At 47.2% G+C, this 13421-nt stretch overlaps 1 protein-coding gene across 8 annotated transcripts in view; it reads left to right on the forward strand.

The window, feature by feature from the left end:
• Zdhhc14 (zinc finger, DHHC domain containing 14) overlaps nucleotides 1-13421 on the forward strand; it is a 261330-nt gene that overhangs the window by 244952 nt on the left and 2957 nt on the right. Inside the window, exon 9 of one of the 8 annotated variants that reach the window (XM_011246177.3) lies at nucleotides 3503-3648. The exons of the other annotated variants lie outside the window; for them this stretch is intronic. Coding sequence (XP_011244479.1) covers nucleotides 3503-3643 — 141 coding nt within the window. The 3' untranslated portion in view covers nucleotides 3644-3648. The remainder of the gene's footprint in view (nucleotides 1-3502; nucleotides 3649-13421) is intronic. 8 annotated transcript variants of the gene reach the window in all.

The following is a 13421-nucleotide window of genomic DNA, read 5'->3' on the forward strand; positions in this document are numbered from 1 at the left end:
ACATTAGCCATTACACTGCCCAGAATCACATAGGTAGTGGTTCAAGCATGCTGAGAGTACGTGGGGTCCTGGGATCAGCCCCCACCACTGAAGTGGCAAAGGGGTGGCTTTGGCTGAGAAAGACTTTGTGGAACATTCCTGTCATCTTGACACTCAGAAGGGTGGGGCAGTCCATGCTACACTGTATGACTGGTGAGTGAGGGGGAATGTCCTCAGCTTCCACCAGTGATACTCCTTTTGTCTGACCCAGTGTTGCTCCATCAGCCTGGGAGCTCACCAGACTCCTAGTTAGTCAGAATCCCAGGGGAAGGTCCACACATGAGAATTGCTTCTTATCTTCAAGTTTTTAATATTTCATACAATTATTTTTATCATACTCTTTTCCCTTCCCTAACTCCTCCCAGATCTTCCCCAATCCCCTTACTCACCTCTCTTCATGTTCTTTCTCAAAAAAAAAAAAAAAAAAAAAAAGCAAGAAAAGAAAGACAGAAAACCCTAAACAACACACATGCACACGCACATGCGCGCACACACAGCATGGAGTCTGTTTTGTGTTGGTTAACTGCTCCTGAGCGTGGGGTCTGTCCTGGGATATGGTTGATATCAGGGTCATTGAAGAGAACCACTTTTACCTTTTCTAGCAGATAGATTCCTGGCTAGAGATTGGATTGCATCCCCCATCTCCTCCTCTCTGTACTGAGATTTTGTCTGGCAGTTGCCTGTGTGTGTCTTATGCGCACTGCCATGGTCTCTGGGACTTCATTTGTGCAACAGCCCTCTTGGGCCTGGAAAACACTTGTTTCTCTGAACTCTCCCGTTTGGCTCTCACAATTTTTTTGCCTCCTCTTCTGCATAGACACAGAGCCTTGAGAAAGTCTCTCACTCTGCATACTGTACAGTTGTGCATCTTGGTGTTAATTACGCCTACCACAAGAAGAGCTTCTCTGATTAAGGCTTAGTGATGAACTGGTCCATGGGTATAGCATGGGGCCATTGGGAGTGGCTTTATGTCTACAGTTATTAAACAACAGCAATAGGTCTTCCCCTAGGCCTCGACCTATCTAGTCTCAGTTGTTGGACTCATTGAGTGTCAGGTATGGGTTTCATCTCATGAAGTCAGCCTTACATACAATCACAAAGGAGTTGCTTACCCACATAACATTTGTGACACTATATGCACCGGTGGCTGTATCTGGCAGGCTGTCACTACTGTCACTCACAGCTAGGTGAGATTGGTTACTATTCTCCTGTATTACACATATATCTTCTCTAGCAGTGACTTTAAAACAGCAGCCAAGCTTGAAAGCCATCACCATAGCCTGAAATTCCTCTTAACACACTCCAAAAATTTGGGTTACATAGAACAATTTAAGGCTATTTTGTCTGGTTTTGTTATGGAACAAAGAATCTTTTATCTTGAAAATACTTCCAATATATGGAGGATTTCAGCAGAATGTACTAGAATAAACAAGCAAGGGTGGATGGTGGAGGATCTCAAACAATAATAAAAATAAATAAGTTAAAAATAAATTCAAAAAGCACTGAGGTTTCAGGAAAAGATTCCTGGAGGAGTGGACGTGTGGGCTAAATATTAAATGACAGATGACAGCAAATTCGAGAAAAAAAAAAAAAAAGGTTGTCCTGGATTACGCTTTTAAAGGTTTCAATCTGCAGTCCATGGACATTTTGCTTTTAGGCCTCTGGCAATGTGGCCTGAAGCAATGGTAGGGAGCATAGGGAAGAGCTAAGTGCTCCCTTCATGGTGGAAGTGCTCCCTCATGGTGGAAGTGCTCCCTCATGGTGGAAGTGCTCCCTTCATGGTGGAAGTGCTCCCTCATAGTGGAAGTGCTCCTTTATGGTGGAGACGCAAAAGAGAAGAGACTGGAATCTCATGGTCCCTTTCTAGGCCACACCCCCAGTGATCTAAAGATGCCCCAGCCCTAAACCCTCACCACTTCCCAGTAATGGAATCCTGGGGACCAGTTCCAACACGTGGGCTTTTGGGAGGCATTGGACATTCAGAATACAGTGAGAGGGATGTCCAGAGTGGACGCATATGTTGGGTGACACAGCTGAGTTTGCAGGGAGCAGGGACAACTGTAGATACTGAGGCTATAGAGCAGAAAGATGATGTCAGAGTGTGGTGGGAACCTGGGGGGGGGTGGGGGGGCAGGCAGGAGAGGAAGTGAACAAACCAGCCTAGATTCCGTTCTCGAGATGGCATGGGGCGGTGGGATGCTTCGGAGCCTCAGCTCAGCAAGTGATGCCTTCAGATTTCCATCGGGAGTAAATGAGGGCAGTAGTGTCACAGGAAGCCATGCGTTGTATATAGAGGGGAGGGAGGCTGACATTGGGGCCACAGCAAGCAGAAGAGACACTGTACAAGTCCACGTGACCTCAGGGCTGTCCAGACCAGCAGAGGCAGGGCCAGCTACGAGGCAGAATTTGAGAAGTAAAATGATATTTTCTCAGGAGGGGAGCCTGGGGCAGCCTTGTTGTGCTGAGTGAGTTGGTCATTTGGCTCACTGGTGGCAGCTCAGAGAGGCCTTTGGTGAGGGAGAGCCAGTTTGGACATGGAATTCAGGTACCCGTGATATCTGGAGACAGCGGGTACCCAGAGGGAAAGCTCAGGAAAAGTTTCCCCTAGTGCATGAAGAAATGTGGTTGGTAGAAATGCACGCTGAATTAGAGGAAATGTGGGTAAACCTTCCCACTTACCCGGGATGTACTCGCTGCTGCGGTATTTAACAATGATGTAAAACTCAGACATGCTTTTCTCTGCGCTACTGATCTGATCTCGTCTCGCACTCTAACGGGTTTTTGAAATTGACTGTTCTCTCAACTGTCTCTCTCTAGCTTCCTTCCCCAACCCTGTCTTCACTAAGTCAGTCCAGTTTCCTGGTCTAAGCGGCTTCTTGTGAGGGCAGCAGGTGAGAGTAATTCTCAAAGATACTCAAAGGGAAAGCCTTGGCAAATAGACAGGTATATATATGCAGTGTGGCAGCGTGTGGGGTCCGAGAGTCAGCTCAGAGCTTTGGGGCTGGGAGGTCTTAGGGAAGTCATACCACCTCCAATCAGTCCTAAAGCTGTAAAATGGGGAGGTGCCAGTTAGCCAGTTATAGTTACCCCCACCCGAGACTGTACTGAGGATTGGCAGAGAGCCTGTCTACTTCATCTATCATTTTATAGTAGGCACATAGTAGGTATTGATTACCAGCACCTATTGAGTACTATTTACACTTCAGCGTAGGGGAACGTATCCCTCTCAGGGGTTCACTCATGGGGGAGGGGGATGGATCCTCCATCATGTATCAGTCAGCCACTGCCACTGTATCCCAGCCTTTAGCCTTTTCTGTAAGCAGAGAGCTCCGCCACCTGAATGTGCGACCAGGAGCTAGACAGAAGTCTTCTTTGTGGCAGTGCCTGGCAGTGTTACTCCTTGAAGTAATGACTTTGACAAGATCAAATTAGTCCATGTGCCAAGAGAGCATTTAATCCACAGGAAGCTATGGATAAGTGCCTACGTGCTTTCCAGGATGACCAAAGAGAAAAGAAAAGAAAAGAAAAGAACATCGAGACCTGGAAAAAAAATATGCAAGTTCTAACTGTGAGAACTTCGGAATCAGAATTGGCAAATGCCTAGTTTCTGTGAGTCTCTGAATATGCCGGCTTCGTTAATCATGAAATTTAGCATTCATGAAATATTAACCACATTTTGTAAATTATTTGTATGGGAGCTTTTGCTTATTTCCTGAGAATTCCTGAGCATGAGTCTGACTCCAAAGAAGTCATTTCTGCGTGTAAGCCAAGTGACTCACAGACCGACAAATCTGAAGGTCTGTCTCACTGGGAGGGTCTGCCTCACTGGGAAGGTCTGCCTCACTGGGAGGATCTGCCTCACTGGGAGGGTCTGCCTCACTGGGAGGGTTCTGCCTCACTGGGAAGGCCTGCCTCACTGGGAAGGCCTGCCTCACTGGGAGGGTCTGCCTCACTGGGAAGGTCTGCCTCACTGGGAGGGTCTGCCTCACTGGGAGGGTTCTGCCTCACTGGGAGGGTCTGCCTCACTAGGAGGGTCTGCCTCACTGGGAGGGTCTGCCTCACTGGGAGGGTCTGCCTCACTGGGAGGGTCTGCCTCACTGGGAGCCCCAGTCGTTTCCTCCTCACGAAGCTGCCTCTGCTCTGATGACCTCAGAGGGGCTCCATGCTTGAAGCTGCCAGAACGTCACAAGACTCCTGCCCACTAGTGAGAGTGTTAAGAGTCTTTGGGTAAGGCTGGTCTGTGCTGACCCAGAGGTCAGAACTAGACCCTCATGATAGGCTTCGGATTCCCATCCTCCTCCATCCAAGAGAAAAATGCCCAACGCCCGAATTTGTGAAAGATCCGAGCTTGTGGAAGATGAGAGTCCTCACCCTACAGATATTGGGCTGAGTGCTCCTAGCAATGGCTGACCGAGGATAGCTCAATGCCAGCCTTCCTTCAGGATCAGTACCTCCAGTACAGATGCTACCTGGCCCCATCCTGTTTTGTCACCATGCCGCCACTGTTCGGTGCTGCAGTCTGCTTATTGGCCACCTGTCTTCTGTTTTTCCTACTGCTGTGATAAAGACCAAAAGGGCAACTTATGGAGGAAAGGGTTCCTTTGCCTTATCTACCCTGAGTCACAGTTCATGGAGGGAAACCAAAGCAGGAACTTTACACAGGAACTGAAGCGAAAACCTTGGAGGAATAATGCTGGCGTCTGGCTTGCGTCCCATGGCTTGCTCAGCCTGCCTGCTTAGAGAACTGAGGACCACCAGTCCTGGGATGGCACAACCCATGGTGTGACAAATCAAAAACACACAAAAACAAACCAAAAAACTACCCAGCACACCGTCCCGGCAAGCACTTAGAACACGTGTTTATGATTTGCATCATCCTATGCTATAAGTACCGGGCTAATTGGACTGCGGCCAGAGCACCCAGCTGTGTGACAAAGCTGCCACTCAGCTGAGCTCTCACCCACTGGCCTCTGTTTTCATTCATGCCTATGAATCACGTGTGTTTACCATTTGCACGCCTGCTGTGACCTGTGCCATGATGACTCCTGAGGCCTCACGATGGCCACGGGAGTTGGGCACTACCATTGCCTCCATTTTACAGATTAAGAAATCCGGGGTATACAGAGCCTAGGGAAGGCTGCCTAAGGAAAACACAATTTGACCTGAGCCCCTACTCTGAACTCTGTGGTATGTTACACCCAGTGAAGAAGCATGGAAAGCCAACATGAGTGGGATTTTTTTCTTTCCTACAACCCTTATAGCTCACACAGCCTGTCATCATGTCTCCTCCCCTTGAAAACCTACTATTGGGAGAGATTTCTCACTAGTCGTTCAGACCCTAAGGGGAATTTAAGTCAGATTTCAGGGATATATGAACTTCAATGAATTAATATTCTCCTTGATTAAAAAGGCATTCGGAATAGGTATGGTGGCTCCTGCCTCCAATTTCATCCCTTGGGAAATGGAGGCAGGAGGATTAGAAGTTCAAGGTCCTCCTCAGCTATGCTGCAGGTTAGTTAGCTCAGGCTACATGAGATCGTGTCTCAACTGGGAGGGCTAGAAAGACGGCTCAGTGAGTGTGCAAGCATGAAGAGCTGAGTTAGGGTCCCGGCACATATATTTAAAGTCAAGCATGGTGGGCACATGGTGCCGTGTGGTGGGACGAGGAGGATTGCTAATCCTCGCTGGCCACTGGCCTATTTCCAGCTTCAGTGGCAGACCCCGTCTCAAAGGGAGAAAGCAAAGAGTGGAAGACCAGGACGCCCAACATCTTCCTCTGCCTTCAGCACTGGCACATATACCCATACACAGAGCGCACACACCACACTCACACACACACATATGTGAACATACACAGAATTTCAACTTTAATAGCAGGAATAAAAATTGTGTTTCAGTGTTCCCGCCCTCGTATTTACAAGTCTCTAATAATTACTATCAGTAGTCTTGGTTAAGAGAGGGAGAAGGAATGAGGTTGAGATTAATTACCGTGTGTCTGGCACATTACTGGATTCTTTGCATGCGTTTACATCTTCTTTAATCTTGAAGGTGAGGCGTTAATGAGACCAAGTGAAAGCACGCTAATTGTCCCATTGAGGAGACAGATTCCTCAGTATTAAGTATGCGGCACAGCTAACTCAGGACTGAGCTGAGCTTTCTTCCTTGGCAATCCGACTCCATGCAAAATGTTCTCCTTAACCCCTCTACGCCAAGGTGTGTTTACAGAGAGCAGCAGCCTGAAGGCCCCTCCCAGGGCTGAGGTATCACAACCCACAGCCTTTCTATGCAGAATATGATTCATTTGACACAGTCACAAAACGAATGTGTGACCTGTCTATGGTCCCTCCCAATTTAATCAATACATCTATCGGTGATGGTTATGTGACTCCAGGTTGACTGCATCCGGAATCCCCTAGGAGACGAGCTTCCAGGCCTGAGTGTGTGGTTATGTAGGGGTTGTTTAGACTGAGTTAGCTGCTGGGCATGCTGTTGGGGGTTATCTTCTTCTTGTTGAAGAACGACCCATGGTGAAGGAGGGCAGCCCCATTCTCTGAACATGGCTCCCGGATTCACAGAAAGGCAGAAGCTAGCCTAGCATGAGCGGTATTCTTTCTCTGCCTCCTGATGATGGGCACCTGGTGACCATGCTGCTGCCTACCCTGGCCTAACAGACTGTGTTGGCATCAGGACCTCTGAAATCTGTGACATCACATAGGCACGACCCACACGCCTGTTGCCAAGGCAACAGCCACCATATTCCCAGAATCCACTTGGCTCACCTCCCACCTTTACCTGTGACTACATCACCATTCATATATAAAGAAAGACCCCTCTGATCTCTCTCACTCTCTCTGCCCACTTCTCTTTCTGCCACCACCTTGCCCTTCTCTCTCTCAATAAACCTCACGTGGCACTGTTTGACCTGGTGTGGCCTTTCTGAAGCCGTGTGATGATCACAACAGACTGTCCCTTCCAACTGGAAAACAAATCCTTTCTTCCTTCCTTAAGTTACTTTGATGGGGTATTTGGTCCTAGCATCCTAGATAGATAAGTAGGTAGGTAGGTAGATAGATGGATGGATGGATGGATGGATGGATGGATGGATAGATGATAGATAGATAGATAGATAGATGATGGATGGATAGATAGGTAGGTAGATAGATAGACAGACAGACAGATATCCACTATCATATGCAGGTCGGTGAATGCACTCGCTACATGCTCACGCACGCTCTCCATGCTCCCCCAGTCCATACCATCACTCTGCATCACTTTGGCTAGTACAGTGGAGATTTCCTGCATAGAACTCACCTGCATGAGCACGTGTCAGGTGAACCATTTAGCTGGTCCAGAGTGATCCCCACAATGACGCTGCTTGGGGTATGCCTTTAATAATTGTTTTCTTTATCAGTCCTGTTCTGTTTATTCTAGGGCCTCCAATTATACACATATATGCAGAATTTTCAATTTTAATAGTAATAATATAGGTTTCTGCCAGCCTGAACACGATTCTGCCATTTCCCTCGGTTCTTTAGACGGGGTCATTTGTTCTGGTCCTTCTCAATGTTCGCTGCTCTTTTCTTCCATTTCCTGTTCACTGCTGAGTTCATCACTTGGTCATCATTGTTCTCGATTCTATAACTCTCCTTCCACTCTATCACATTTCCCCTTGTCTTTGTGTGTCTGTTGACACTTTATTGGACAGTGGTGTTTCAGAAGGTCTAGTGCTAACTTTACATTTTGTGTCATCCCCATTTTGGCCAGTGGTTCAGCTGATGGTTAATCACTGTGAATTCCTCTGGGCTCTGATCATGTCGGTGAGAGTAGGACTGTGGGAAGTCCGTGGGACTTCTCTGGTTCGTGAGAACAATGTCTGCTGTGAAGATCTGGTCAGACTTTGGTTTTCAGCTCTGCTAGCATTGGTCAAGTCTCTTACCTTAGGACACAGTTCCCCTGCTGGGGTCTCCTCTGGATGCCAGGATAGTGAATGGGGGTGGGTGTCAATAAGACCAAATCAGCTACATCTGTCTCATCCTGTCCCCTGTTCAACTCTTGACCTCACTGTGGATGTGAGATCACAGCTGGGTACTAAGAGTTACGGAAGACCCTCTGTGTACCTCCCTGCACAGCATCCTCCTGTGTTCTGACCTTACAGATCCAGCCACTAGCATCCTCACAGTCCCTCCCTGCACAGCATTCTCCTGTGCCCTGATCTCACAGATCCAGCCACTAGCATCCTCACAGTCCCTCCCTGCACAGCATCCTCCTGTGCTCTGACCTCACAGATCCAGCCACTAGCATCCTCACAGTCCCTACCTGCACAGCATCCTCCTGTGCTCTGACCTTACAGATCCAGCCACTAGCATCCTCACAGTCCCTCCCTGCACAGCATCCTCCTGTGCTCTGACCTCACAGATCCAGCCACTAGCATTCTTACAGTCCCTCCCTGCACAGCAACTGACCTCACAGATCCAGCCACTAGCATCCTCACAGTCCCTCCCTGCACAGCATCCTCACACCTGACCTTTTTTTTTTCCACTCAGCAGAGCTGCAATGCTGTGGTCAAATGCTAGAAGTCACCCTGCAAGCCTCTTCCTCAGAATTTACCATCGGACATAGTCTACTTACAACACTTGTCACCAAGTTATTCTAGTCCTTTTCATATTCAAAGTATATACCCACCCAGTTCTTGTCTACTCCCAAGAGTAGAAGGCTTTTCTCTATGAGTCAAGGACAGGAGACAACAGATTCTCCCACATGCCCAGAGCCATGTTTTCACTACCTACTCTCCCAGTAATCAGTGCTGAATTTGACCTACGAGGTGATCTCTGTATTGGTTACTTTCCTGTTGCTGTGATAAAATGCCGTGACCAAAATCCAACTTACAGAAGGGAGGGTTTATTTGGGCTTGTGGTTCCAGAGGGAGAGTCCATAATTGTGGGGAGATACAGCAGCAGGAAGCCAGAGCAGGAAGCTGAGAGAACAAACTAGAAGCAGAGAGAGACCACAAACTCTCACAGCCCACCCCCAGGGGTGCACTTCCTCCAGCAAGCCACCCCTTGCTAAAGGTTCCGCAACATTGCCCCCAGCCCGAAACCAAGTGTTCAAATACCCTGGCTCTGGGGGACATGTCATATTCAAATCACCACAGTCACTGTGACCAAAACCATTTCCAGTGCCTATCACCTTAAAGGAGCCTCCAAGGAAGAAAAGGAGACTGTTAAGTCAAATGTGTTCCTGTAGTTTATTGTAGAACTGGTATCCTGGTCAAGATAGCATTTCCTCTGCAGTGCGGAAAGTGCACATAGAGAACCAGGCAGTATTTTAGGGACTAGATACTGTGGGCCTCCGTGAGCACTCAGATACTCTGTATCAGAAAGCCTCACATGGGCACTCAGATACTTTGTATTAGAAGCAATGGGTGGATGACTGTAGGGGAGTGGTGTCTAAGGACCCAGGAGGTCTGTTTACTTCCAGACCTGGGGAAAGTCACCAATAACCTAGCATCTCCTGTAAGTGGGATGTGAATATTGGATCAGCAAACAACTGATGCTCCGGGTAGCATCAGAAACAGAATACATATTTATATTTGAAGGCTGTAGCTACAGAGACCCTTTTGGGAACATTTGTTAAAGGTAAAGATGACACAGTGTATATTTGGGGAATTTTTAGAAATAACTTAGTATTACTTAATATTTTATATCCTCCCCCTTAGAGTTCAGATCTGAAATGTCCAAGGCCTGGGTCCCACCTGTTGGGAGGTGGTGAAATCTTAATTGAAGAACAATTATTGAGAGTATGCCTTGGACAGGGATCTTGGGCACCCGGCCCCCTTCTCTGTTTGCATGTTGCCTGTCATGAAGTAAATAGGTCGTCTCTGTCTGCTGTCTTCCCCTGCCCCCAGCCCATAACACACTGTGTCTCTGCAGTCCCAAAGCCACAGAGCCAAGTGACCATGGGTTGAAGCTGTGAACCCCAATAAATCTTTCCTCTTTTTAAATTGATTCGCTCAGGGATTTTTGTCAGAGGAATGGGAACTAACAGTGCCTTTAATCTGATATCAAGCAAGGCGGAGGCAACAGTTCCACTGTTAAACGAGGTCTCCTCATAGACCTGAGAAGGCCAGATCATCCTCTTAACCTAAATCTGCATTCTAGGCGGACTCTGGAAGGTGGGGTAGTCTTCTGTCTATCAGTTCATGCCCATAAGTGGTCATAAGGCCAGAGACAGAGCTTTACAGCTGAGCAGAAATAAGCCCCGCCCAGCTTGAGTCCTTTTGACAGAATTAGAGCAAAAGCCATGAGAAATCTAAGCCATTGTAAACATGTCTATAGACCGCATAGAAAATTCATAGCATTTCAAAACTGCACTTTCAGACAAGCCATCAGCCAGAATAGAACGTGTCTCAAGTTTTACCCCCAAATCTACAGAAAGTGAAAGTAAATGGTCTCTTTGATGTTTTGAAGTTTTTATGGCTTTTTATATTTACTTATAGGGTGTGTGTGTGTGTGTGTGTGTGTGTGTGTGTGTACTCATGCATTCGATGGTGCATGCGTGGAAATCCAAGGTTATCTCCAGGAGTCAGCTCGCTCCTTCTATCACGTGAGACTAGAGGGAACTCAGGTCTTCAGGCTTGACCGCAAGCAAACACCTTCACCCACTGAGCCAACTCCATGGCCCTCCGTGGTTTCAGACTGAAGCACTAAATACTCACCTACTGTGTGGCATTGCAACATCTGAAACCATACATTTCTTTATCATTTAAACAAGGGCTATGACTCAGAGCAAAAGCCCCAGCGCTCAAGCTACAAAAGTCTGCGGGTAGACACGCATACAGAGCCAGCTTCTACTCTGGCCTCATTCAATATCTGATGAATTTTTAATCTAAAACAAAAATAAACAAAAAACAAAAACAACAAAAACCAATTTTATAGATAGAATCAGTGTTCAATTATTGTGGATCCTTTAAAAGGATTGTTTTGAAAATGAAAATGTTGGTTTCTTCCATGTGGTATTATTCATCTATATGAACTATCACCATCATAAATAGGGGCTTAGCCTTTTCCTCTTAAGATTACATAACAAGGGAGATAAATTCAAGTACACTTTAGAAACAGGGCCACCAAATTCAGAGAAAGAGGAAAGTGGTGATAGCGCCCTCTACTGGTGGAAGGTTAAAAGTCCGATTAAAAAAAAAAAAAAAAAAAAAAAAAACAACCTAAAGCGAAAAGCAGAGTGACAGGTGAGAAAGAGGAGAGTGGAAGATGAGAAGAAAAAGAGAAAACAACCAGAATGCAAGTAGGAAAGGAATGTATCGAAGAGAAATGTGGAGGGAGAGCACATAGGGTGTGCAGTAACAGACAGAAAGAAAGTTAAATAGAAACAGCTTTAAGAATGGGGGCTTAGAGGTGGCTTACGGGTTAAAAACACTTGCAGCCAAGCCCGACAACCTCGAGTTTAAGCCTGAGAATCCACAGGGTGGAAAGGGAGCACTGACTTCCTAACATTATCCTTTTAACTTCCACATGCATGTGCACACGCGCACACACATGCACACACGCACACACATGCACACGCGCACACACATGCACACGCACACACATGCACACGTGCACACACATGCACACACGCACACACATGCACACGCGCACATACATGCACACGCACACACATGCACACGCGCACACACATGCACACACGCACACACATGCACACGCGCGCACACGTGCACATGTGCACACACATGCACACATGCGCACACAGGCATGTGCACACACATGCACATTCACCACAGATAAATAAATGTAACTTTTAAATCCTTTTTTTAATCAACAAGAGGAACTAGAAATTAGAAGCAAAGGTCAAACAAGCAAGAGGGGGTGAGGATATTTGTATTGGGCATCTCCTGAGAACACGGGCTGCTTTCCAAACCATGATGTTCTCACAGAGGATCCATGACCATGAGAGTTCCCCCAGTCATCACCCTTAAAATTTGAACAGTATGACAAATATTTAAAAATTCTGACCTGAAAAAGTGTGTATGTGTGGTGTGTGTGCAGTGTGTGTGTGTGTGTGTGTGTGTGTAAAGTACAATTATAGCCCTGCATAATCCTGATTCATTTGATTCCATTGTTCTAAGGAGATGTTTACTGCAGACACTATTTATATACTTACAGTATGGAATGATAAATTCCAGTGTACAGAGCCTGTAGTTTGAAACTGATGAGACCCCACCCTGCCCCAGTTCCGATCATTAGAAGAGATATGGGCAATACCTCCCAGAAGTCCATTTGCATGAGTCAGGTGGCTTTCCAAGGCTGCAGGATTTCTCAGCCCTTAGGTTCACAGTTTCTGAACTGTGCTCGTCAGAACCTCAGAAACCTAAGAACGGCAGAGGGGGGGTCATGAGGCGTTTACACATAGGTCCTACAACCAGAGAGCGCCCACAGCTATGCCTACCCAGCCATTAAGGTGTTAAAACAAATGTACGTAGAAGTCAGTGTTGAAATAGACACTTGGAAAGACTTTGGGGTGACTTTATGCAGGTGTGTGTATGTGTGTGTGTGTGTGTGTGTGTGTGTGTGTGTACATACCCATGTATATGCAGGTGTGAGTGTAAGGTAGGTTGGAGCAGAAGTGAGGAGATCAGAGGTCAATGTTGGGTGCTGTTCGGCCAGCGCTGTCTATCTTGTTTTCTGAGAGTCTCTCACGGGCCTGGAACTCAAAACGTCGCCTGGGCTGGCTGGCCAATGAGCCCTAGGGTCCATCTGTGTATGCCTTCCCAGCTTTGGGTTTGCAGATATCTGCTGCTATGCCTGGCTTTATTATTATTTTTTTTTAGCATGAGTTTGGGGAACCATACTCAGGTCCTAGTGTTTGTACAACAAACATTCACCAGCTGAGCCTTTCCACAGTCCAGATGGCACCCAGTGTCACCACAGAAATCTATAAAATCTATAAAGCATTTTCAACAGAGTTCCAGCCAGTGACAACAGCGCTGTGCTTGCTTTTAGCAAGCCATGAGTCTGCATGGGAAGCCACCAAAGGGTGAACTGCAGGAGGGGACACGGGTGTGGGGGCTGCACTGCTGCAGAGGGCTTCTGGGAGGGGAAACACTCAGCTGCAAAGAGCGAGACCTTGGAAGGGAACAGTGCCAACAAGAGACCTGGCACTTCATGGTGCCCCTGGGTTCATGGTTCCCCACCCCCACCCCCAGCCCAGACCTGGGATAGCTGTTTAAGTCAGCAAAGTGGTGTTTGTTACTACACATCTCAGAAGCCACACCAACGCCTGCACTGGCAACCACATTGTTTAAGAAGGCTCTATTGGGTACTCATAAGCTCTGCTGCCTGGCTCAGATGGGGAAATGACTGGGGGCGAGA

This window comes from Mus musculus, chromosome 17 (genome assembly GCF_000001635.26).
Source record: "Mus musculus strain C57BL/6J chromosome 17, GRCm38.p6 C57BL/6J".
Lineage (NCBI taxonomy): Eukaryota > Metazoa > Chordata > Mammalia > Rodentia > Muridae > Mus > Mus musculus.